The following is a 26,495-nucleotide window of genomic DNA, read 5'->3' as shown; positions in this document are numbered from 1 at the left end:
GTTTGTCGACTTTGGGATGATGGCCATTCTGGCTGGTGTAAGGTGGTACTTCATAGTGGTTTTTATTTGCATTTCTCTAATAATGAGTGATGCTGAACATCTTTTCATGTGTTTCTCGGCCATCTGTATGTCTTCTTTGGAGAATTGTCTGTTTAGATCTTCTGCCCCAAATAATCATTCTTACAGGGGCCAATTATTGGTAAATAATTCCTTTTTTCCCACAACTTCTCTGTCACATTTCTAATTTCCATATCTACTTGACATATTTTTACTGTAAATTTTTTGCTAATTTGTCTATCCTCTCACTGGTATCACACTGTTTTAATTACTATAACTTCAGAATAAACCATATTTTTAGAGTAAGTCTCACCTCTTTTCCTCTTTCTGTTCCTCTTCCCCTGGCTATTCACAGAATTTACTTTTCCATACACATTTAAGAATCAATTTGCCCCATGCTGTACAGTGGGGGAAAAAAAAAAGAATCAACTTGCCAAATTTCATTGACGTAACAGTTAAAAACTCATTGGAATTTTAATTGGAGTTGCTTTGAAAAGTCGAATTGCTTTAGATTAATTTGGAGGATTTTTTTAAATCTTTATATTTTAAGACTGTCTGTAATTGTCTTGGGCTATTTTTAATAAACTAGAAAGTCTTGCTTAGATGTGCCTACACCAAGAGTATGAAGATATCTTATTAGTTCTTTCAGAAGCTATATGTTTAGGATTTATATTGAGATCTGATGATTTGAATTTAACTTTTATGTATGATACAGTGCAGGAGTCAAATTATTTATTTTCTATGCATTTGCAATTGTTCCAGTACTATTACTTTCACCTTTAAAACACATTTAGGGCTTTTGTGTAAGGATGTGGGATGTATAGAGATGAATTTCTAGAGGTGGATCTAAAAGCACTAAGTAATAGAGAGTGACAGCAATGAGAATCTGGAGGTTTTTAAACCAATTAGTAAGATTCATAAAATGCAGACAAAAGTTTTCATGGCCCAAACTAGAATGGTGTCAATGGAAAAATAACTTTTAAGTGAGTTATGATTACCAGGAGTCCATGTTTCCTTCTCTTCTCCTCTTTGTTCTTTCAACATATCTGAAGGGAGTTCCTTCTTTTTAGCAAATTGATATGCACATATTCCTATATTATGGCTCTTCATGGGATTTAGGTATTAATGATGAGGATGATGTTGATGACAAAATATAGTACCAACTACTTGCATAAGTGGTTATAAAAATGACACATACATTAACTATGAGGCACATAAAACTGATCTCAACTTATAGATGAATAAAGGACAATAAAGTTTACATTTCTTTCATCTTGGTGATTTACCTAAAGAGGTAAAAAAATCAATAATTTTTCCATTGTATGCTTAGAGCGTTATATTGAAAAAGCATTGGGTTGCTTGTACATGTAGTTTGAGGACCAAAAATCTAGGATTGAGGCCCAGTCCCTCCATCGACTGCATGACCTTAAGCTTTCATTTAACCTCTCCTAACCACAATCACTATCTCTGTGAATTGGGAGTAGTAAACCACACATGCCTTTGGGAAGAAATAAGAAGCAAGTGTGGAAATATTTTTAAACTGTATAAATATTAACTTTTATATTCCATGACATATAGAGAGTATAAAAGCCTAGGCTTTGGGAATGAGTTTACCATGTGTTCAAAGCTGTGTTCTTCAATTAAAAAATAAATCTTTCAATTCTTGACTCTAGTGTTTAATTACTACCTCAGGTTAAGGTACCTCTATAGCTTTCAACATCCTTCTCTCTTATATTCATTAATTTATGGTGGTTAGATTCGTGTGCTCCTGAACGCACCATTTACATAGACTAGTGCCAGCAATGTCCCCAGGAGTTGTGTAGTTTGGTGGCCTGTTTTTATCTTGCCTCAATATGATTGTTATCTATTAGTTCTTTTACTTTCTGGTTTACGTTCCTGTCACTGACTCAAATCTAGTTTCCCATTTAAGGTACAATGTTCAGTCATATATATACTAAAAATTATATATAGAAAAAAGGAAACAATTTTGCTCATGAAAATGTACATAAGCTAAACAGTTAGACTCACTAAGTTCATTCACAGTTGAAATTGGTTTCATTCACAATTTATACTTGTATGTGGAACTTTGTATGATATTTTTCATTAAAAAATGAGTTTGTAAAAAACAGAGAAACACTTTGTGGTAAGTGACCTATTTGTGGTTACTGTTCAGATTTTTGGTTTTATTTTCTGTAGCCATTAATGCATATATCTTTTTTTTGTTATGTATTATTTTATGAGAGTGGATAATTTGAAACTGTTCAAATTAGCACAAAATTTAAATTAAAAGTGCCATGAAAAGTGCCTCAAAATTCTTTCAGATACACTGGTAGTGACAGCACAAAATGATCTAGAACACTGTCAAGATAATAAATTATGCTATCTAAGATAAAAGATGGTAAACTTTGATAACACTTTGCTTCATATTTCTAATATATATTTTTATTATGTATATAATCATTCATATAGACTGTATAAATTTATTTTACAGATTATAACCTAATATTATATGACTTCTGCTTTGCAGAATGGAAATCTGTTTCATATGTGGGCATATGAAGAATATGTCTGCATTTAAAACATTGGAATAAAAATTTCTAAAAGTTTATAAGGACAACAATTCCAACAGAAGAATGGGAAAAGCCTTAAGCAATAAAATTCAAATTTCCAATATATCTATCTATCTATATCAATTTATCTATCAATTTTTCTATATCTATATATCTATCAATCTATATCTATCTATATCTATCTATACAATCTATATCTATATCTACATATTATCTGTACATCTGTCTATATTATATATAAAATATAATCTACACATCTATATATCTATATATTATATATCTATATTATATATAGTGATTGTATATAATCTATATGTAGATAGACAGATTGGACATTTGAATATATATCCAATCTATCTATATAGATTATATATATAATCATATGTATAAATGATTAATATCACTGGATAAGAAAGAAGTAAAATCAAAACATTGATGAAATATCATTTTTGCGTTCAAATTGGTAAAGATTCAAATAATAACAATGCCAAGTATTGACTAGAGTAACTGAAAACTCTCATATATTGGAAACATAAGTTTTAAATCACTGTAAATATAAACTCCTGCTGGGAAATATTTGGAAACACTAACACAAAATCTTTAAGAGTGGCTGTTTGACTAATACTTTATAAGCAACTTAGATTTCATTCATGCTCCTCATACTTTTTGGATGTGAAGACAGCAAGACCGGATAGGTCAGAACATTGACTTTTCATTATCCGGCATTCTATACAGAGGCATAGACTTATTTGTTTCTTCTTACAAGAATAATTGTATTTTTTTTCCTTGACAATGACTCTAGGTACAGAATATCTAGATTATCGACGATTATGATTTCCTTTAAGTCAGTGCTGTGCTGACTGCCTAAAACTAGTTGCTACTTGTAAATTCCCTATGAAAGTATTTTTGAAAATCTGAGGTAAAACAGAAACAAACAAATTAACTGGTATACCCCAGCTACTGGATCACCTGCTAAGGTATCTGTAAGAACTTTTTGCAAATGAAACAAATGTAGCTAATATATGTAAAGGTAAACCTCCTTTAACACTTGGGTAATGATTCTTTAATGAAAGTAATCCTACTGGAGTTAATAATTTTTAAAAAAGATACATATTAAGTGAAGTTTCTAAGATATATTCAGTACCTAAGTTACTGAATTATTGATAAATAAATTGCTCTGCTCTCTAATAGTGCCAAAATTAATGACTATTAAGGAAAGATTTAGCAGCATAAAGTTTTTAGAATTAAATCTGAAAAAGATATTTTCTTCAAAGACAAGAAAAATAATTTATAATCACTTTATTTTTCAAAATACATATGAAACAGTAAAATTATATTTCAAGTGCTTTTCCATTTTCTTTTACAAAAGTAATCATAAATTTTACACTTCATAACAGCTTTGAGGTTTCATTGTTACCTAATTAATCTGAACCTGACAAATATGTTCACATATTTTAAAGAAGACATTGTAAAAATACTGAAATATGTAACATCTTTTAAAGTTGGTTGAAAAACATTTGTTCTAAGTAATACAATTCTACATTGTCAAGTTTCACAAATGGCTGGTTACCTGTAGAAAAGCAAGAAACATGAATTACAAAAGATTTTAAAATTTCTACTCTATAATATGGAAGTCAAAGATGATGATTTGCACAATGGCTAGTTTTACATCACAAACTTCAGCTGAAAAGCCACCTTATGAACAATAACTGAGGGATACGAAAAAAGATCATATACAACAGATCCAAATTATTCAATGTCATGTATGAAATGAAGATTTATCATGGTTTCTGCCAGCTTAGAATAATCTGCAAATATCTTAGACAGTTCATTAGTGGAATCATCATTTTTACAATGTGAGAAATTTATATTTTCAATTTGTCATTCTTCAGTGGATATCTCATTACGTGTATGCTATAATTTATATTTTGCATATGAACCCAATCATTTCTGTCATTTGGGAGGGTCAATAAAAAAAAGTAATGCAGGAGTTCCTGCTATGACACAGTGGGTTAAGAATCCGACTGCAGCGGCTTGGGTCACTGCGCTGCAGAGACACAGGTTTGATACCTGGCCCAGAGCAGTGGGTTAAAGGATCTGGCATTGCCACAACTGAGGCGTAAGTTACAGCTGTGGTTCAGATTCAATCCCTGGTCCAGGAACTTCCATATGCCATGGGTGAAACAAACAAAAAAAAAAAGGTTAATGCAAATGACATAAACTTGGGTTGGATTTTTTAATTAAAATTATAAATGCATATATTTTGTGTATTACAGTTGGTCTACCTGCTCCTTTCTTATGCAGTGAGAGAATTTATGAAGCTATTTGCACTGGGATTACTATAGTTTTAAATGAAAAAACAAAAGTATATAATAAAATCCACAAAATGATCTATACATGGCTAGCTCTATATATATGGATATAAATGTAATAAGCCATGCAATTTTTAAAGAGTGTGATTTTGTGGCCAGTTTGTACAGAGCCTTAGGGATTATAGAGGTTTTTCTAGTTCACAAGATTTATCCTACAGCAAAACTATAGTCAAACATAATTCCCTGTATTGATGTTCAGATTGGGAAAATAACAAAAAAAAAATTCTGAAAAGATAACAAAAACAAAAATCCAAAGCATTAATCTTCAAACATTGGGGTTTATCCAACTTTTCTTTTCTTTTTTTCGTTTTTGCTTTTCAGGGCCACACCTGTGGCATACGGAGGTTTCTAGGGGTTGAGTCAGAATTGCAGCTGCCAGCCTATACCACAGCCACAGCAACACAGGATCTGAGCTACGTCTGTGACCTACACTGGAGCTCATAGCAATGCTGAATAATTAACCACTGAGAGAGGCCAGGGATTGAACCTGCTTCCTCATGGATACTAGCTGGGTTCATTACCTCTGAGCCATAAGAACTCCTCAACAATTTTTGACTCACTTCTATAATATGTATTGTTATTCAATAAATTATTTTTGAGGAAACAAAAACACGAAAGTATAAATCAAATAATTGAAATCCACCACCCTGTACAGAAAATGGAGGTCCTGCGCATAGCAGGTGCAAATCAGAACAGGATTTCTGCAGATATGGCCTATTTTTACTCGTTTATGACAAAAGTCAGACATGGTTTTCTCTTTGGAGAGGGTATTCATGACCCAGATGAGCTTAGAAGAATTTATTGTGAGTTTGAGATGAAAACATTTCCATACAAATACATATGTAACTTTAGATCCATTAGTAGTGAGTCATTTCCAATATTTCAGAGTAGATAAAAATAGTTCTATTCTAATGAATTCTCATTTAGGAGTATATTTAAATTGTTTTAAACATGAAGAATCCTATCTTTTCTCTTATATACCTTCTACTTATCTTTTCAATCACCTTTCTAATATCCAAAATGTTTGCATTCAATAAATCCTTAAGTCCCACCTCAGCTCTTAAATTAATGCTTTCTTTTTAAAGTCTCTATAGTGTGAAATTATCACACGATCAAGTCAAACTTTGGTTACCAATCTTCATGATGTACAGGGTGGAAATAAAAAGTTTTTTACTGTGATGAGAAAACACTTGAACTGAATATTTATTAATTGCCACTGTTCAAATACACCTCTTTTTACTTAACTGTTATTTACAGATGACAAGTATTACCAATACATCTTTTATCAAACTGCTATTTACTTTAACATAAGATTGAGCAAATATAGGAAAAGTCTTTTAATAGAAAATTCTTACCTTAAAGAGTATCACTGAATAACATATTGGAAACATTTAATTAGCTGTCTTTCCCATGTAAAATATAAACTCACTATTTTATTTAAAATAAGGGGTCTTGGTAGTTCCCGTGGTGGTGAAGCAGAAACGAATCCAACTAGGAACCATGAGGTTGCCGGTTCGATCCCTGGCCTTGCTCAGTGAGTTAAGGATCTGGCCTTTCTGTGAGTTGTGGTGTAGGTCGCAGATGCAGCTTGGAGCTGGCGTTGCTGTGGCTGTGGCGCAGGCTGGCAACTGTAGCTCAGATTAGACCCCTAGCCTGGGAACCTTCATATGCTGCAGGTGCGGCCCTAAAAAGCAAAGTAAAATAAAATAAAAAATAAAATAATGGGCCTTAATAGGTTTAGCTGAATCATATCCTGAGCCACGTCATTGAGTAACTATTAAAATATGTGTCATGGGATTTTTTGAACAGTGTTAGAGGAGTTATTTTCCCCTAAAATTGAACATACAAAGGTGGTTTTTTATTTTTGCATTCAATGTCTTTATTTCCATATGCTTTAACATCTGTGTTTAACTGCTATTTAGTTGTGTAGATTCTTAATTTAAATTATTTTACTTTCCATGCTTTTGTATAATCCCTTATGGCAATCAATATATTCTTAGCCTATAAACCCTAAAAGTTTAAATCAATTAAAGTACATCGAAACAACTGGAGCTACTTCAAGAACAGATTTAGTAAAGGATGAATGATTTTCTTAAATCCTGATCAACTCTAGTTTTCTTCATTCTTTTAAAAATATTATCAGATAATTAAATTACTTGGTCATAATTGCCACTCGGGTGGCAAAGAAAATCATATGGAACTCCATTCCATGAAAATATATGAGATAATAGAAAGTATTCTTTTTAAAGAGTTAAAGAAATAACCATGTGTTCAATGTTAAGATTTTGTGTTACTTTATTTGCAATAGTCTATGGCTGTTTTGATAACTCATTCTCAAATAATTTCTATTTTGTTTCATGGATAATAAAAAAAGTTGAGAAAGAAGTGAAAGTTTGGCTTTTTCATTTCTGAAGCAATTAATCATTAAATGAAAGCCTTAAGAGATTGATACTTCTTGAGTTTGCAAAGTTTTAAAATAATAAATATTACAAAAGGTAATACAGATGGAATTGTCAATTAAATATTAGAACCAAATAGGTTCAAATATATTTTTCTTTTACCTAAAACCTGAGTCAATACTGATCAGCTGTGATCTCCCTGCAGTAACTAGAACATGCACACACTCCTGGAAACTGCATAAGAAAGTGGGTGCTTGGTTCTGTGCTTCCCCGGCACTAGTCCTGATGATATTTTTAATTGAACTGTGAATGTATTAACATCATAAGTTTTACATGTAAAATAAAGTGCCAGAAACAGGGCTGGCCTGATAAAAATTTTTAATTGACCAGAAAAATATTAAGAAACTAGTGTAAAAATAGCATCAATTGTTCAGATTTTTTGTGAGAAGACTGTATACTTCACAAATATTAGTGCATTTTCACTTTCTATTTTCTCATTCCCCTGATTATTGAATCAGGTAAAATAAATGAATTAATAAACAAACTAAAAAGCAAAACCCAAAAGAACATTAGTGTTGTTAGGTTAACTAATCAACACTTGTTCCTTTTTCTTAGATTTATGTTTGGCAAGTCCTTGAATAAGTCCCTGAAATTAGGTATTCTTATATACCTAAGCTGCAACACCATAATGTGTCAGTGCTATCATTAAAATGTGGTGTTCCACAAAAATTTATGGAGGATAATCTCAAATCTTATTTTAAATACTGAAATGAAAACAGTCCATCTTCAAGTAGAAAGAGGATAAGTTATGTTTATATAAATGTGTGGCTGTGCAGAATGAGGGTATATCATATTGTATTGAAAATGGTGGATTACATTTTTATAATATGAACTACCATTTTAAGTGATGCATGAAATTTGAGTTTTGGGTTTTCCCTTATCTTTCAAGGGTAAACAACTACTCAGGCATGATGAGTTTATTCTAATCCCTAGGAAAGGTTTTTAAAAATTACCTTATACACTTATTTTAATTTACAATAGCCATATTAAATGCTCCTGGTTGGCTGATTGTTTGCATGTTTTCACCATAAGCATTGATTTTTTTCTCCATAGGAGACAAAAAAAAAGCATAAATAAAAAGCACTTGAAATATATTTTCAGGTGAAAATAATTATTATACTCATTTAGGAAATATAGTTGTTAATTAACTGTAAGCTGCAGCTGTACCTACAAACAATTGTCTCCAAATATGTCTTTTATTAAGTCTTCCCATCTGACAATTTTACTTCCCAGTAAAATAAAGAATTATAAAACAGAGGTGTCATCTTCAGTTATCCTGCCTATAGCAAATGGTTCTTTTAGGCTTGACAAAGTAACTGGTATTTTCAAACATGTTTCTTCAATTATTTTCAGTTAGAAAATGTTAGTCAGGAATACTTGTTTTCATTAAGATAGCACAAGCATTTCTAAAAAAATTTAGGGAATTGTGTTTGCCTTTAAAATTTTAATGTGTAAAATAGTTACATCTAAATTGAGTAATATTATATGAGAGATGCCAACATAAAAAGAATTTCAAGATTTTAAAACTTTTTATTTTTTAATATTTAGAAATAAAGGATTTTATTAAAATCAAAATTTTGTAAGGTTGATAAAAGTTTCTCATTCTGACGAGCATGATTTATAGTCTAACTATAGATTTTTCTTGCCTTTTCAGTTTTTTTGGGGGGTTCTTTTAAACTTCTATTTTGGGATAAGCTTGAAATATGCACCATCTATGGTACACATCTCAAAAGTAAGGTTGGGGATCATTCAATATAGGTACCTTCCAATAGGGCCCAGAAATGAGAAAATAAAAAGTTGACATGATTTAAAGGAAAGTTCTGTCATGGAAAAAACATTTGCATAGTTTTTACGACTAGCGGCCTGATCCTCATGAAAAAATGTGTTTCATAAAAGACTGTGGGTCTGGGCCTTTAAAATTGTTTATTTTTACTAAATGTTGAAGTTGTATTATTTATGGTATAGTTCTATAATTTTCTGAAAAATAAGTCATCCTTTCTTTAGAAAAATACCTGCTTCTAAGGATCAGCTTCTGATTGGGCTTAAAATCACCATTACTGTGTAAAATCCAAACAACAATGAGCACAGACATTTATTGTACCTTTGGTGTCTGTTAGTATGTCTATCAGAAATACAGGATCTATGTAATAGCTTTATGTCACAAAATAAACATGTCACAGTACTTGAGAACCTTATGAACACTTATGAGTTCTAATTCTATTCACTTAGGAATACTAATGCTACATTTGAGATTAAGAGTAATAGAACTTTTAAAATATCAGTTAAACAGTGCTACAGATGATTGAACTAATGTAACTTTAAGACAGTATAAAACAGTAGCCCAAATGGCTCAATCTTCATTTTCCAGCTACTAAATATTACTTCTTAAATTTATACTCAAAGAGGTTCTTTAAATTACAGTTTATCCCTATATCTTAAAAAACAAGTGTGAAAGAAAAAGTCAAGTTTAGCAGAGCCAAACTTTACCAAGAAAAGATTTTGCTGAGAGTGAAAGAATATATTACCAGATAAATAATATGAACTTGATTATGCAAGGATTTAACACTCTGTGAGTAAAGTTCAAAATTTCAGTAAAGTTTATATAGAACCATGTGCACAACTAGAAATGAAGATAGTTTTAACAATATCCAAAATTATACAGATGTTACACATTCTACTTTATACAATAGCAGCATTAACTATTTAATTTTAGATCAGTATGGATTATTTTCAAAAACTATTTCTTTGCTTATGCAAAGAATTTACAATTTATTAAAATACCATCTGTGCTATGTGAAGAATAAAATGCTTTATGTAAGTAAGGACCATTTATATTCAAGTAAAATATATCAAGATGCCCAAAGTGAATAAATAGACCAAAAAAAAAAGTAAATAAAATTTGCCATCAAATTTGTTCATTATCAGAATATACTTTAAATGATGAAATCAAACGTTCCACTTCTTCTTTTTTTTTTCTCTGATCTGATGAGTACATGTCCTGTGTCCTTATTACGGTGTGGAAGGTGGTTTGGGAGATGGACAGGATCCTTGACTATCAAAGCTAGTTGCCCGGCCGGGTAACTGAAAGATAATAATTTCATAATGTATGATCTAGTGTAAAAAAACAATAGAATGGGTAATTGTTACCTTTAAATAGTGAATATTCATCCATGATATGCAAGTCTCTGAAGAAGTTACATAATTCCCCATGCCCTTCAGAACTCACTGTCTCAGGTAGCATGAAGGGACACAAACATCTCACAAAGATGTAAGCAGGGCATGGGACAGAGATGGCATGCAGAACAGCTCTGCAGAGACAGCTCTTCATGACTTCGGAATAATTTTACATTCTATGACATCTTTTAGTTCTTAATGGAAAATAATTAATGATTTACCAGAGTCAGGGGAAATTGCTGGGTAAGATCAAGATGGTTCAAGAGACACACGAGATTGCATCCCACTTGCTCTAAGGCAGGAGGTGATTTTTATGGGGCAGTTAATGATATGAGATATGAGAAGGACAGAGTTTGGAAAATGGGAACCACAAATGATAAAGAATAATTTCTTACAGTCCCTAAATATATGTATTTAAAATTTTAATTATAACAGAATAAATTTTTCTACCTAGGTAGGAGTAGCCAGATTTTCCAAGTGATGTTTTAGTCTTGTCCTCCCAACTTATTCAGATCTTGAATATTTTATTCCCTTTTCATTTTAATCCCTACTCTGGCAATAAAACATACAATTACACATTCATCACTTTCCCAAAATGCAAGATCCAGCCAGTTCTTAGGTCCCTAGTCTCTGCATTCTGTTTGACCAATGAATGTAGGTGCGTGAGTGGGAAAAAAGGATCTATTTTCTGGAGAAAGTATCTTTAATCTTTTCAGTCCACTTGTGCTCTGATAGTCAGCTGTTAGAAAAATATCTGATATCTTCTGATGCCCATATTGTAGCTTATTCTTTCTGTATACACTACAGTAACTGGAAAGTTCACATATTCTTAGACACAAACACATACCTATTTCATAGTTCCTTTCCATCAGATAAATTTGTAACTGCTTATTAAATGGTTCTAAGTGATCATAACATGCACTGGGTCATAGAACCTCTGTCCTTTCATAAATGAAAGTTATTGATCAAATTATCTCATCTCTCCCTACATTATCCCTGTGAAATGTAGTTGTAGACAGAGTAGGTGGTCTGTCCAGGATTAGATGGTCAGAGAAACAAGGGCTTGAATTCATGTCTCCCTTTCTGCATGGTTCTCTACCCAACAAACTTTACTCTCATGTCTAGATTATTAAACTTAATCACGTTTCAGACTTTAAATAAAAATAAAAATAAGAATCAGGAAAAGGAGAGTAAAGCAGTAGAGTATAATTTATACATTAGACAATACACATTGTTGAAAAGAAACAACTTGCTCAGAACTTGAGCTATTGCCTAAGAGAAAGTGCTGTGTGAATATGCATTTGCATGTGTGTCTGTCTTTTATGCTTTACATTAAACGATGAAGTGAGGCAAAGATTTGGGACATTAATATATTTAAGTGGATATCTATGTTGAAAGTTCACTGCTATTGTCCAGTGTTCTTCGAATTTTCCTTATAATGTTCTGAGTAACACAGCTAAGGTCACATTTTCATGACTAAGCTGAGCTTAGAACCAGGGCTCATTGACATTTAATTACACTACTTTGTCTGTACTATTCAACCCAGTGCCTAATGACAGAAGCAGCAGCAGAATCTTACCCATAGGAGAGATGGTAATGTGTTGCTCCCTTACTACGTGGTTATCATAACTTCTTTTTTATTGAATTACATATATTCCATCCCCTACCTCTCATCTTTTTATTAACCAGTATTACTTCTCCATTAATCAGGTCATATACATGACTAATTTTGTGACTCTTCAAGAGACTCCAGCAATTGTCTTTGGAAAAGAAAGTCACTCCATCAAGCAACAGTGTATTGAGTAGACTGACAACTGACTTTGTGGCTAAAAATCCTGGTAGAGGGAGTTCCCATTGTAGCACAGCAGAAACGAATCTGACTAGTATCCATGAGGATTTGGGTTCAATCCCTGGCCATGCTCAGTTGGTCGGGGATCTGGCATTGCCATGAGCTGTAATGTAGGTCGCAGATGCAGCTTGCATCCCATGCTGCTACAGCTGTGGTGTTGGCCGGCAGCTGTAGCTCTGATTCAACCTCTAGTCTGGGAACTTCCATATATTGTGGGTGAGGCCCTAAAAAAGAAAAAATTTAAAAAAATTTTAAAATCCCAATAGAAATCGGTATTGATACTTCTGGTTAATACAACTATTGATATTAAATTATAGAGTAAACATTGTGCCATACTCTGTACTACGCATATACTATTCAGCATTTTCTTTAGTTTTACTCTATGTGTTTACTGCTATTAGAAGGCAATAGAAGAAACTTAGGGTAAGTCTTGTCCAAGGTTCTTTAACATCTAGTGACACAATAGACAGGCTTTCAATTTAGGCAAGCTGATGTCTCAGTGTTTTAAAAATCTGTGAGCCCTTTAATTTCCTGATCAGAAAGTTACATAGATGAGTTGAAGTAGATCTAGTACCTCTATTTAGAGATTCTGGGAAATTTTAGGTGAGGTCGCTGTTTTCACAAACAAGAAGCATCAAAATTCAGTTTCCAGTTAGTAATAAATTTACTTGCTCACTCCACAACTCAATGATGTAAGTTTGCAGTCAATGCAAAAATAATAGACTTGCAGTTTTTATGGGCTTACTATAAAGGAATATCAAACTCAGAAAGTTAAGTTGTTTTTAAAAACCAACAAGGCACATGCAACTTTGCATATACTGGATGGTAGAGTCAATTGGGGCTTCTCAGTTCTTTAGCTCTTTCAAAACAAGAGCAATGTATATTAAAAAGAAAAATAGGTGAATATATAAAATGTCAGAGAAGTGTTAGCAGATAAATAATATTTAAGCAAGAGATAAAGAAGAGAGTAGATGTCAGGGAGTCCCAGGGCTTACCTCCAGCAAGGGGTGCCAATGTGTTATTGGTTTTCGGTGATAGGCCAGCATTTCATTCCAGTGGTCTCGCCCAAGACCCTCAGCGTCCAGTCCTGTTCTACACACTCCTATGACCTCATTGTGTCCCACCCTATAATTTGGAGAATATTCTACTTTCATTCTAACGTTCAGTGATAAATGGAGTTTCATACACCTTAGCAGAATTTTAAATATATGACTAAAACACAGATTTTGTGATAGATTCTAGATAATTTACATATAAAACTACTTCAAGTCAAATAAAAAAAATCTTAAGCGAAAACTTACTAAATAGGATCAACATTCAAACATTTGTAAAAGAAGCACACACAAACCATTTTAGTGCTCTGTAACTTGAGCACATTTCACAATAATAAGGATAGTGTGAAAAGAAATGGCAGCTTGTCCTTACCTACGTGATGAGTTTCTTTCTTGGAAGCAGATCTAAAGTTATTTAAGTGATACAAATCAAATTTCATTATTTTCACAAGGCTTAATGTTTTATAATGATGTCTAGATTTCTCACCAAGGGTTCAATACAAATTTTCTTATATAAATGACCATAATTAATTGACTAGATGATGTCAGTGGACATTACTATTTGTACAACAATTAAACAAGGCAGAGCTATGTTCAGCCCATGGCATTTGACTTATTGTTGGATAGCACCAGAGCATACCAAACGACATTCTTATTTCCTATTCATGTCTTGTTTTCATGGCAACATATCAAAATAATAAAGATAATTAATATTTTTGAGAGCTTATTATGTGCCAGACACTGTTCTGAGTAATTTAAATGTACCGACTCACTTAATCCTCACACCATGATCATGAATATCATTGTCATCATCTCATTTTACAAAGAAAGAAACTAAACACCCAGAAGGTAAGGGACCTGTCTGGCTTTGTACACTTAGTTAGAGGGAAAGGGAGGACTTGAATCAAGACAATTGATTCAAGAATGAATGAACTTACTGTGTCAGGAGTAAAACCAGGGAAATTATCTTGCATTTCGATTATTTAACTGTCATCACCATGGCATTTCGTGGTTTATTAAATGCTGGTGCTAGATTGTCTTTTCATCTCTAAGAAAACCCTGAGAGTAGATTTCTTAACTCCATTAAACTAAAGAAAACACTGAGGATCAGGGAGCAGCAGGACCAGCACTTTTGATTCCTGATCGGTGGTTTGTTAGAAATTTAGTAGAATCCAGGGGAGGGATTGATCCAGTTGCCAGAGTTAACATGACAGTGTAAGAGTTTAACATGGTGAAAACATATATAAGAAACAAGCATGGAGTTCCCGTCGTGGCGCAGTGGTTAACGAATCCGACTAGGAACCATGAGGTTGCGGGTTCGATCCCTGCCCTTGCTCGGTGGGTCAAGGTTCCGGCGTTGCCGTGAGCTGTGGTGTAGGTCACAGACGTGGCTCGGATCCTGCGTTGCTGTGGCTCTGGCGTAGGCTGGCAGCTACAGCTCCGATTCAACCCCTAGCCCTGGAACCTCCATATGCCGCGGGAGCGGCCCAAGAAATGGCAAAAAGACAAAAAAAAAAAAAAAGAAAAGAAAAGAAACAAGCAGGAGTTCCCGTCATGGCACAGGGGAAACGAATCCAACTAGGAACTGTGAGGTTACAGGTTCGATCCCTGGCCTCACTCAATGGGTTAAGGATCTGGCGTTGCCCTAAGTTGTGGTGTATGTCACAGATGTGGCTCAGATCTGGCATTGCTGTGGCTGTGGCGCAGGCCGGCAGTTATAGCTCTGATTAGACCCCTAGCCTGGGAACCTCTATGTGCCACAAGCGCGGCCCTAAAAAAAAGACAAAAGACAAAAAAGAAAAAAAAAGAAAAAAGAAAAAGGTCAGGAAACCAATTTCAAAGAATAAAGAAAACAGAAGAGTGAGGTGAAGAGAAATGTTTCAAGTAAGAGTAAAAATGAGCCCCAAATTAGAGTCTCCTGATATCCCTGTACATCAAAAGATGTATTCAGTCACATATGGGAGAAAATCCAACTGGATGGATGGCCTGAAACAAGAAAGGGAATTTATTGACTGACATAACTGAGAAGTCCAGGGTCATTCTAGTTTCAGCTACAGTTTAATCTGGACTCTTCTGTAAGTCAGTTGTCTGTGCCTTCTCTTTTTAAATGTTTTGTTCTTGTTTTCAGCTTTAGATATATAATTTGACAAATTAAATTATACATAAAGTGAACAACCTAATGTTTTGATATACATGTAAACTATGAAATGATAAAAAAAGATAATTGATTTAAGCACACATGTGGTAAATTGCCTCTCAAGAATGGAATGTAATTTAAAGGCATTTTCTCTAGTGTTCTTCTCATAGACATCTCTAAGGAAACTTTTGAGATGATTTTAGAACATTTCATTACTTTTTTTCTGTCACTGATGTAGATAGGTACGCTTAGTATAATTTTCCTTAATATGGGAAGCCATACAAGTACATTTTTAAAAATAACTTAAATATCTTTCCATTTTATATATTGTCTGGATCTATTTCCCCAAAATTGTTTCAGTGACAAATGCTCAATTGTCTCTATCTGCAATCTATGTTGTGAGAAATCAACAGGAGTAATTTTTTGTAGTAAAGCATAACAAGGGTTTCTAATAAAAAAAGATTTCCGTCTCCCTTTAAATAGTGACAGTTTTTTTTTGGGGGGGGGAGGGAACTGTGACATAAAATAATTTCAAAGAGATGGTATAAATCATTTTATTTTTCAGTGCTTTATTTTCCCAGCTCTCATCCAGATGATACCATTTTAATCTCTCTGTATTACAGGTCCTGGTTACTACCCTTTGCATAATAATATAAATGGATAATCTGAATATTTGTGTATATGTATTCTGTACCACTTGTGCTATCTTTAGAACAAAATAAATGTGGTAATACATTGTGTACATGCTGATAATTTTTTAGGTTAAACATATAGGATTCCTTTCCAAAATTATTATAAATATAAAAAGCAAAATAATAAAAAGAAGTATACAGCAAGGGGTGGATAAGAGATATAAACTTTTAGTAGGACAAAAGTTCAGAGAAAGAAGAGGCTGGTTAGCTGAGAAAGACACATAAGTGGTGACTTGAGCAGAGCTGTAACATATGAGTGGAAGGAGCAGGGCAAAATTTCAGACAAGGAAGGAGTGGGAGCTGCAGCAGAAAGAAGCTTCAGAGCTGCGTTTGAGAGTTTGTCATTTATTTTACAAAAGGAGAACTAATAAAATTGTGTGGGATGGAAGAACTATACACAAAACAATGTTTAAGACTGATGTGAAAGCATCAAGGCAGTATCCCCTTGGACGCTATTCACCTTCCACTCTTAATACTGTTCACAGTTCCACATTATGCTAATTCTCTGTAAATGAAAAAGTGAATCTCTAAGAGATAACTTGCCCTTTCACACAGCTATTTAACGACAGAGCTTGGGGAAGTATCATGGTACTCATATTCCAGCCCCGGTGGGAAAGTAAAATTTGTTGACTATAATTTCTGTGTTACTGTTAAAAAGCCTTCATGATAGTGCTTACTATTAGGTATACCATACAACTTCCACCCATTCTTTCACCAAGCCCCAGGTATCCTGTCCCTTGAGAATGATGTATTTTGGAAGAGAAAACTTAAAACATGGAAAAAAATGAATTTTGAATGAATGAAGTTTCCCTCTTCCAACTGAAATTGAAACTGTTATATCAGTGAATAACATGAAAAGCTGAGTCTGGTCTTCCTATGACTAACTGAAATTTGTTCAGTGAGTAGAAAGATGAACGTACCTATCGTAATCCATGACCGCAATAGAGAGGCTAACCTGGTCCACGTTCTCCGGAGGGATGTCGAAAATAATGGCCTCGTTGTACACAGGGTTTAGAGTATTTTTCTTTGTAGTTGTTTTTCTTTTTTTTAATCTTCGACCCTCACACATCAGAGACACTTTGACATAAGGATCTTGGAATGGGAAGGCAATTTTATTAAAATGAAAGGAACAGTACAAAGCACAAATAAAATTGTGGTTAGTTGTTACTAAATAAGAAAAGTGGTATATTAAGCCCCTTAGTGTTACCTGCTTTAAATTCAAATTACTTAATTGGGAACAATAGACTCTCTAGGACTTCATACTTTGAAAAGAGCTTTATCCTTAATTAGCTAGAAAAGAGTTAACTTGTGTTTAGCACAACAGAGAAAATTCACTAGGTTACCAAGAGCCAATCCAAAACTATAATGTGTCTTTTAGTCACATCCATGGGAGGACATGGTCTGTCCCAAGTGATTTATAGGGAATGTAATCATAACAAGTAAAAATAATTGTTTTCAAGTCAATCTCCTATAACATGATTTAGAATAAGACTAAAACTTATGAAAGAGCAAGACTGTATCTAGACAAGTACATATGATCACAATGAATTGAAAACAGCAAAAACTATATTAGTCATGGCTGAGTAGTAGTCCATTGTGTATACGTTCCACATTTTCTTAATCCATTCATCTGTCAACAGACATTTATGTTATTTCCATGTCTTGGCTATTGTGAGTATTGCTGAAATGAATATGGGGGTGCATGTATCTTTTTGAATTATAGTTTTGTCCACAGAAGTGGAATTGCTGGATCATAACAAAGAACAAAATGATGTCATTTGTGGCAATGTGAATGCAACTAGAGATTTTCATGCTAAGTGAAATTAGTCAGAAAGAGAAAGATAAGGTATCACTTACAAGTGGAATCTAAATTATGGCACAAATGAACCTAACTACAAAACAGAAACAGACTCACAGACATAGAGAACAGACTTGTGGTTGCCAAGGGGTGGGGAAGGAGTTGGATGGACTGGGAGTTTGGGATTAGTAGATGGAAACTATTACATTTAGAATAGATAAGCAATGAGAGCCTACTGTATAGCACAGGGAACTATATCTGATCTCTTGGGATAGAATGTGTTAGAAGATAATAGGAGAAAAAGAATGTATGTATACACACACACACATATGGCTGAGTCACTTTTCTGTAGAGCAGAAATTGGCACTACATTGTAAATCAACTTTACTAACTAAAAAAAGAAAAACTATATTACTTGGAACTGTCTTGAATTGTTGGGAAAGGTACTAAACTTAGAGGTTCTGTTTACAGTCATAGTGCTTGATAAGGGGTTTGGATTGATGAAATGATCACTACATATCATTTATTAAATGGTCAACACTATGCAATAAGAAGGTGATATTTGATTTATAGATGTCCTAAAGAAAGTTTCCTGATGTGCATTGCCTGTATAATGCCAATTAGAAGGAGAAACATTTAACTGGAGTCTATTTTTATGGGCCAAAGTAGTCAAATAATTAAATAATTGTTAACAAGTTCTGCACCAGCTGACAGATCTCTACTGTCTTATTCTTGCCACCTTGAGTAAGAAACTAGCACAAGTGTTATAGAAAAGTATACAAATATTAATCAAAATTTTCTTTAAAAAGTCTTACTTTTTGCATCTTTTTCTAAAAAGTTTTCATGGTTTTTGGAAGGACTGTTGGTGTTTGGGTACATATGCTAGGTGGTTAAAACAATCAGTGTCTGCTCTGTTGTCATTCATTTTTTTTTTCCATTCTGATCACCCTCCAACTGTAGCACCACCACCTCTTTTTTTTTTCCTAAATCAATGTAGTAATAAATCTTATTTCTCTAGAATAAGCCAAAGATATGGCAACACTAATTTATTTGAGCAAATAAGTGCTTTTTAAGCTCCAGAAAAATGTATTTGTATATTTCAAAAGCATTTCTATCAAGGGGCAAAAATATACTCTGTGGCTGTAAATGCTGCATATAGAAAAAAAAAGTAAAAGGGCAATGCTTAATGGTTGTTTCCTATTTATTTTTCAACCCCTTTTGGTCACATCCATAGCGTGCTTAAGTTTCCACACCAGGGATTGAAATCAAGTCATAGCTGTGACAATGCCAGACAGTTAATCTGCTAAACCACCAGGGAACTCCTATTTTTCAATTTTTTAATAATAAGAAATTTGTTCTAGGGAAGCAACCCATTTTTGTGATACACTTTTTATTTGAACCTAGGCCTCTTGTTAACAATGGGAATGAGGCCTGGTTTATCATTTGCTACCCCCATCATGTATATGATGATGATATTTCTCTACTAGTGACAAGGAAAATTTATTGGCTTCTTAGCTGATTTACAAGCCTATTGTGAGAATTAATGAGATGATGTTCTCAAAGCATGCACTACCCTGATGAGATGCTTCATATAAAAAAAAAGTAGTCTTTTTCTAATTACAACTTTGATACGGTTTGCTTGTCTGGAAATTTCACTCTCTTTTGATACATAGTAGAAAGAGTAAAATAAACAATAATTTACAGAGTACACTGTTTATCTTAAGTTCTTCAACATTTACTTACATAAGACCTTTTCATCAAAATGAATGTGGAATTTACTTACTTTCTATCTTTATATTTCAATTACGTATTGCAAATTCCAAAAAAAATGAATAGGAAATTCATGCTATAGTTCAAAATTAGATGTTGAGAAAGATGTGTGATGAGAAGTCTCTTATCCATCTGTCCCCATGCTTTCCACTAAGTTTTTGTGTATTACTCAAGTATTTATGCAAATATAAGCAATATAGATATATATTCTAAGATTCCCCATTCTTACATAGAAGGGAACATGATATCCATATTTATGCTTGCACTTTATTTCTTTAAGCCACTTAGTATATACTAGAAATCTTTCTACTCTAGAACATAAAGTTTCCTCATAATTTTTATGGTGTAAATTTTGTTTGTTTATTTATTTATTTATTTATTTAATTTTTTAAAAAAAATATTTTTATTGTTATTTCCCCAATACAATTGTTTTCTACTGTACAGCATGGTGACCCAGTTACACATACATGTATACATTCTTTTTTCTTCCATTATAAGTGACTAGACATAGTTCTCAGTGCTACACAGCAGGACCTCATTGCTAGTCCATTCCAAAAGCAACAATTTGCATCTATTAATCCCAAGCTCCCAATCCATCCCACTTCCTTCTCCCCCTAGGCAACCACAAGTCTATTCTCCAAGTCCATGACTTTCTTTTCTGTGGAAAGGTTCATTTGTGCTGTATATTAGATTTCAGATATAAATGATATCATATGGTATTTGTCTTTTTATGACTTACTTCACTAAGGATGAGAGTCTCTAGTTCCATCCATGTTGCAGTAAATGGCATTATTTTGTTCTTTTTTATGGCTGCATAAATTTAGTTTATTTCTTTGTTCTAAAGAACCAAAAAGGTATATTCCATTCCCACGTCATCCTTTACTATATCCCCACTACTATTTTTTACAAATTTAACAAATGGTTACTGATCTCTCTATTCCGTCCTAATCATCTTCCACAGAGCTGTGCCAAAGTTCACCTATTAAATTATAAATAGCCCTGCATAGCTGTGGTGATTTAAGTGAAGGGACTAAAGAAAATGATGTGGTTTTACCTCTTTATCAAAGTTAGTATAGAAGCAGAGTTCCTGTGTGGCTAAGCAGAAATGAATCTGACTACTATCCATGAGGACTCAGATTCGATCCCTGGCTTCAATCAGTGGGTTATAAGGATCCATCTTCATCCCTGAGCAGTGGTATAGGCCACAAATGCGGCTTACATGTATCTCTCATTGATGTGGCTGTGGTGTAGGGCTGCAGTGGCTGTGGCGTAGGCCAGTGGTTACAGTTCTCATTGGACCCCTAGCCTGGGAACCTCCATATGCAGCCCTAAAAAAAAAAAAAAAAAAAAAACGTTAGCATAGAAGAAATTTCTTCTATACTTTCTATTGTCCAAAGTTTTTAGTTAGAAATGTGGTAAGAATGCAAATGTAAACAGTGGTCTTGAAACCTTGTTATTTCTCTGCAGGTCAGGTGAGGGAGATAAATTCATTCTAAATATGTCTTCTATGGCTCTTACTCATAGAGCAACACAAGTTTAAATTGAATGGCTTAAAGTCTAAGGATCCTCCTTTATGTATAAGTAACTAACTAGCTGGAAGTAGGGAAGCGTATGGTAAATTATGCATTTTTGAGAAAGAACTAAATCAGTAGAGAAATAAATAAAAATAAAACCTCAAGTTCAAAGTCAGTCTATTTGATAATACCTTTTGAAAATTTCATAATAATAATGTAAATTAAAGAGGTATTTGGAACACTTTATTTTATTTTGTTGATAATCTCTTTTTCTACTTTTATAGTATCCCACTACAGACAAATTAACTCAATAATTCAACAGTGATATATAATTTGGCTATGTAGAATATTTTACCCTTGACCCACTAGCCAATTGTGCACATACCGGATGAGCCAGTGATATCCATAGCCTTCAGATTTCTGCACTTGATGACTGTTAATGTCATACGTCCAGCAGTTGGCAAATAACAAAGGGAAAACATGATTTCACCCAGGTCTATACTTTCCTGGAAAGACAATTGGTAATGTTAGCAATTTCAAATACCAGATAGTGAAAACAAAATAAAATTGAGTGAAAAATCACCTTAATGGAATGTTTGAATGTTTTTAAAATTTTATTAAGGATACAGATTACACTGCAAAAAAAAAAAGCTGTACTAAACAGTGTAGGAAAAGAGAGTATGTCTCAATTATTCATTTGATATATCCACTGGTATTTCTAACAGAAATCTCAAACTTATCACAATCAAAATCAGACTGCTGATTCAACTCATTCCCAATCATCTTCTGAAACCAGTTCCTTTGCTGTCTTTTCAAAATCAGGAGAAAGTATCATAATTCAACCAGAGGCTGGAGCCAAAAAACTAGCAGTCGATTTTATTCTTATTTCCCTTTACCCCAACATATTCAACCCATGTCTTGTCTACATTATCTAAAAATATATCTGAAATTAATGCCTTTCTTTTCAGCTCTATATTCAAGCCACTATCACTTCCTGCCAGGATTACTACATTAGTCTCTAAAACTGATCAGAAGTAAAGAGATCACTTATGAAATGTAAATCAAACTGTTTCATTTTCCTGCTTAAAACCATCTAAAGGCTCACAACTGTATTACAATAAAATTCAAATTCTATACCCTGGCATATAATTGGGTAACTATAAATACTGGTATATCTAGAAAATTTCAGGTTTACAACTATTGTCCCAAGATAATTATTACAAATATCTCCTATTATTATTAAATACATCTTTGTTTAGACAGTTCATTACAAGTTCATATGTATAAGGCCCCATGTGATTCGGATCCACCTATCTCTCTAACTTTATCCCTCGCCTCTTCCTCAGCTTACTCTCAAGAAGGTACAAAAGTGTGTTTTTTTTGTTATCGAACATTTGATGTTTGTTCCTGCTTTTGACTTTTGCATTTTCTTTTTCTCTCTCATATATTACATGGCTGACTCTCACCATGCAGGATCCAGCTCATCACTGAGGCCTTCCCATTCCTATCCTTATACTCACCCAATCACAGATTTTTCACATTTTTCATAGCACTTATCATTATAAGACATGATTTTTTCAATTGTTTTTTTTATTTATTCGATTCTCATATATAAGGTCTAAGAGAACAGAGTTCTTATACATCATTTTTTTTTAAGGCCACACCCACATTTGGAAGTTCCCAGGCTAAGGATGGAATCAGAGCTGCAGCTGCAGGCCTATGCCACAGCCACAGCAATGTGGCATCTGAGCCACATCTGTGACATACACCACAGCTCCACAGCTCATAGCAATGCTGGATCCTTAACCCACTGAGCAAGGCCAGGGATTTAACACACATCTTCATGGATCCTAGTCAGGTTCGTTAATCTCTAAGCCACGAAGGGAACTCCCCCATTGTATTTTTATATCCTACTAATGGTACATAGCTGGCTCTCAGTGCATTTTTTAAGGGATGAAAAAATTACTAATTAATCTGGATAAAGACTTACTTGCTTTGTTTCATTTGTAAAGTAAAACTGTCCACAGTACCCTGATAGAGATAAATTTGCTGTCAATGGCTGCATAGATGGTAGACAAATGAAAATGAGCATGAACAAAGCACATTTAGGTTGCTTTCTTAAGAGCTGTTTACAAGATTTAATCAAATTTTATTATTCCTAGTAAGACAATTTGTGGTAGATTTAATATGGGGGGAGGGGAATAAGTTGCTATGCATTCAGGTCCATGAAATTCTTAAAAATTCTTTATGATGAAACTATTAACATTTACTGGACTTATTCTTACAGCTCAGGTTCTGATTTATGTAATTACCATTGCTTTTTCCTTCTTTTTTTTTGTCTTTTTGTCCTTTTCAGGGCTGCACCCACAGCATATGGAGGTTCCCAGGCTAGGGGTCTAATCGGAGCTGTAGCTGCTGGCCTACACCAGAGCCACAGCAAGCCAGATCCGAGCCACATCTGAAAACTCCACCACAGCTCATGGCAACACTGGATCCTTAACCCACTGAGTGAGGCCAGGGATCGAACCCTCAACCTCATCATTCCTAGTAGGATTCTTTTCTGCTGTGTCATGATGGGAACTCCAGTAATTACCATTTCTTTATTCATGGTCCATCAATAATAGAGCCTAGTAATTAAGAACATACATTTTAGAGCAAGTTAAACTTGGGTTGACTCTTATTTTCTACTTCTTAGCTGTGAGATCCTAGGAAGTTTAATTAAGCTTTGAATCTCTGAAACTTCATTTTCAGATTGAGGAAAGTGCCCATTCCTTAGGCGTTTCAATTATTAATTGAGATGATATAAATAAATTCCAAGGAATTTAACAGTGTCTGACATATAAGGCACACTGTTGTGTTCACTGCTGTATTGCTATTACATGGAGCAGTGCCCTACACATATCAAGGGCTCAAAAATACTGGAAAAGTGAAAAAAAAATAAAAAGAAGCAATTATTTTTTGGGGGGAAAATAATTATTTTAAAACAAAATTATATCCACATGGGTCTCCTCTGGGCTGTTTGATTGCTACAGATCCAAAATTGTGAGCAAGGGAGTTCTGGCTGGGTGCAGGGAAATGAATCTGACTAGTATCCATGAGAATGTGGGTTCGATCAGTGGGTTGGGGATCCAGCATTGCCATGGGCTGTGGTGTAGTTCACAGACATGGCTCAGATCCCACGTTGCTGTGGCTGGGGTGCAGGCTGGCAGCAGCAGCTCTGATTGGACCCTTAGCCTGGGAAATTCCATGTGCTGTGGGTGTAGCCCCAAAAAGCAAAAAAACAAAACAAAACAAAACAAAAACTGGTGAGCAAGATCTAAAAGGGGACACCTGAGGAGAAACAGGAAGAGCTTAACCTCCTAGGAGAACTCATTCTTTTCCCTACCAAGCAAATACTGAGTATTATTTGTTAGGTGCGCAGGTATGTGCTGTAGACACCTAAATAGAAATGGCATGATTCTGCTCTTGAAGATCTCAGTTGAGGGGCAAGAGAGTAGGCTATAAGGGGCTAGGAAAATAAACCCTATTCTATTTGTAGCTGCTGATTCTTTATTTCTCTTTCTTTTTTCCAGTGTTTCTCTAGGCTCAGTCCATGGGCTGGAGTTCTCTGGTAGCCATCCTTCTTTTCCTCACTGGGCACTTGTTCCAGGAACAATCAACCAGAGTAGGCATATTTTGTTGAGAGATGATAAAAATTAAGGCATCCCTTTGTATATGTAGAACAAGACAGCAAGTTTCACCAAGAAATATGGTGGGGGTGGTAGTGGAGAAGCTGGGAAAGAAATTAGGAGACATGTTCTCAGAGATGAAACCTTAGACTTCAACAGGAAATACACAACATACAAACAGAAAAAAAATACAAACAAAGATATCTAAAGGGATTAGTAAATGAAACATTTCCACATGTCTGACTGATATTGTTTTATTTTTACACATTACACCATCATTTACACTCAAAAAATAATGATACTAATGAAAATTATATTTAAAAAATCATTTCCTTATTTTGAGTAGGCTAGATTAGGATGGAAAAAGAAGAGAGGGGCCATTGAAGTAAACAGGTATGGGAAGGTGTTGGCTTAAGACAGGTTTGAATTCAAAGATACATTTAGGAAGACTCATTAAGACATTACAAAAAAGAGCTTTAAACAAACAATTGGTTGCCATGGTGACAGCAGTCATCACAATTCACTTAACATTCTAAATGTAGTCTGCCTTCCAGATTTTCTGGTTGGTAAGAAAACAGATGGTTTTCCTTACACTATTAAATGATGTGTTATTAGATCAAATGAGCTTCTTCATTAAGTTACTACATTATTTCATGAAATAAAGCTACTGTGAAATGCAGATGCAAAATGGGTCTACAGAATTCAAACTATAGTAAAATATTTATTTCAGTCTTACCCACACCTCCCATTCACCTGAAAAAATCATGGAATTTAACCTCAAGCAACCCATTTAACCCCACTTGGCCTCAGTTTCTTTGGTATAAAATGAAGGGTTCAAAAAGATAAACTAGTTTATTTTCCAGTTCAAAAAATTTGTACTCTTAAGCACCAGCAAAATGAGGATTAAACAGTATACGTAGCTTTGGTAGGGTCAGGAAGGTATGGACAGGTCCTTTTAGATTTGCTACGGAGCTGGCAAAGCCTCACTGGAAAGACCAGAAAGGATCAGTTGGTGCTAATAGCTCAATTTCATGTCCAAGAATCAGTGGTCATAAAACATGGCTATCAGTTAAATTTCTAGGGGAAGGGTCCAATCCTTAAAGGAGAGAGCATAGGGTTGACTCGGGGATTCGTGAGAAAAAACCATACTGGAGAGTGAATGTGCAGTGTCACTTACATTCCCCCCTGCTCTGCTAAAAATTTCAAAAGGATTGTATTTGACTCTGCTATGTGTTGGACACATATGGCCTACAACACTGAGTCTATCCTCCTCAACGTGACACATGGTCCCTAAAAATCTGGTCCCTACATTTTCTCCTACTTTCATTTTACAAATTCCTTCTTATACACAACAAACCTCGAAACTCTGCACTCTATATCAAA

General features: G+C 34.1%; 1 protein-coding gene across 1 annotated transcript in view; it reads right to left on the bottom strand.

Moving 5' to 3' along the window:
- Window positions 1-10,434: 10,434 nt before the first annotated feature.
- The window catches only part of SYT10 (synaptotagmin 10), a 62,600-nt gene continuing 46,539 nt past the window's right edge, over window positions 10,435-26,495 (bottom strand). The window contains exons 4-7 of the mRNA XM_047788536.1: window positions 21,830-21,950; window positions 17,283-17,454; window positions 13,477-13,606; window positions 10,435-10,539 (exon numbers count right to left, since the gene is read on the bottom strand). Coding sequence (XP_047644492.1) covers window positions 10,468-10,539; window positions 13,477-13,606; window positions 17,283-17,454; window positions 21,830-21,950 — 495 coding nt within the window. The 3' untranslated portion in view covers window positions 10,435-10,467. The remainder of the gene's footprint in view (window positions 10,540-13,476; window positions 13,607-17,282; window positions 17,455-21,829; window positions 21,951-26,495) is intronic.

The sequence above is a fragment of the Phacochoerus africanus genome, chromosome 7, assembly GCF_016906955.1.
Source record: "Phacochoerus africanus isolate WHEZ1 chromosome 7, ROS_Pafr_v1, whole genome shotgun sequence".
Lineage (NCBI taxonomy): Eukaryota > Metazoa > Chordata > Mammalia > Artiodactyla > Suidae > Phacochoerus > Phacochoerus africanus.
Note: the sequence above shows the minus strand (reverse complement) of the source record. Positions and strands in the feature narration are given on the sequence as shown.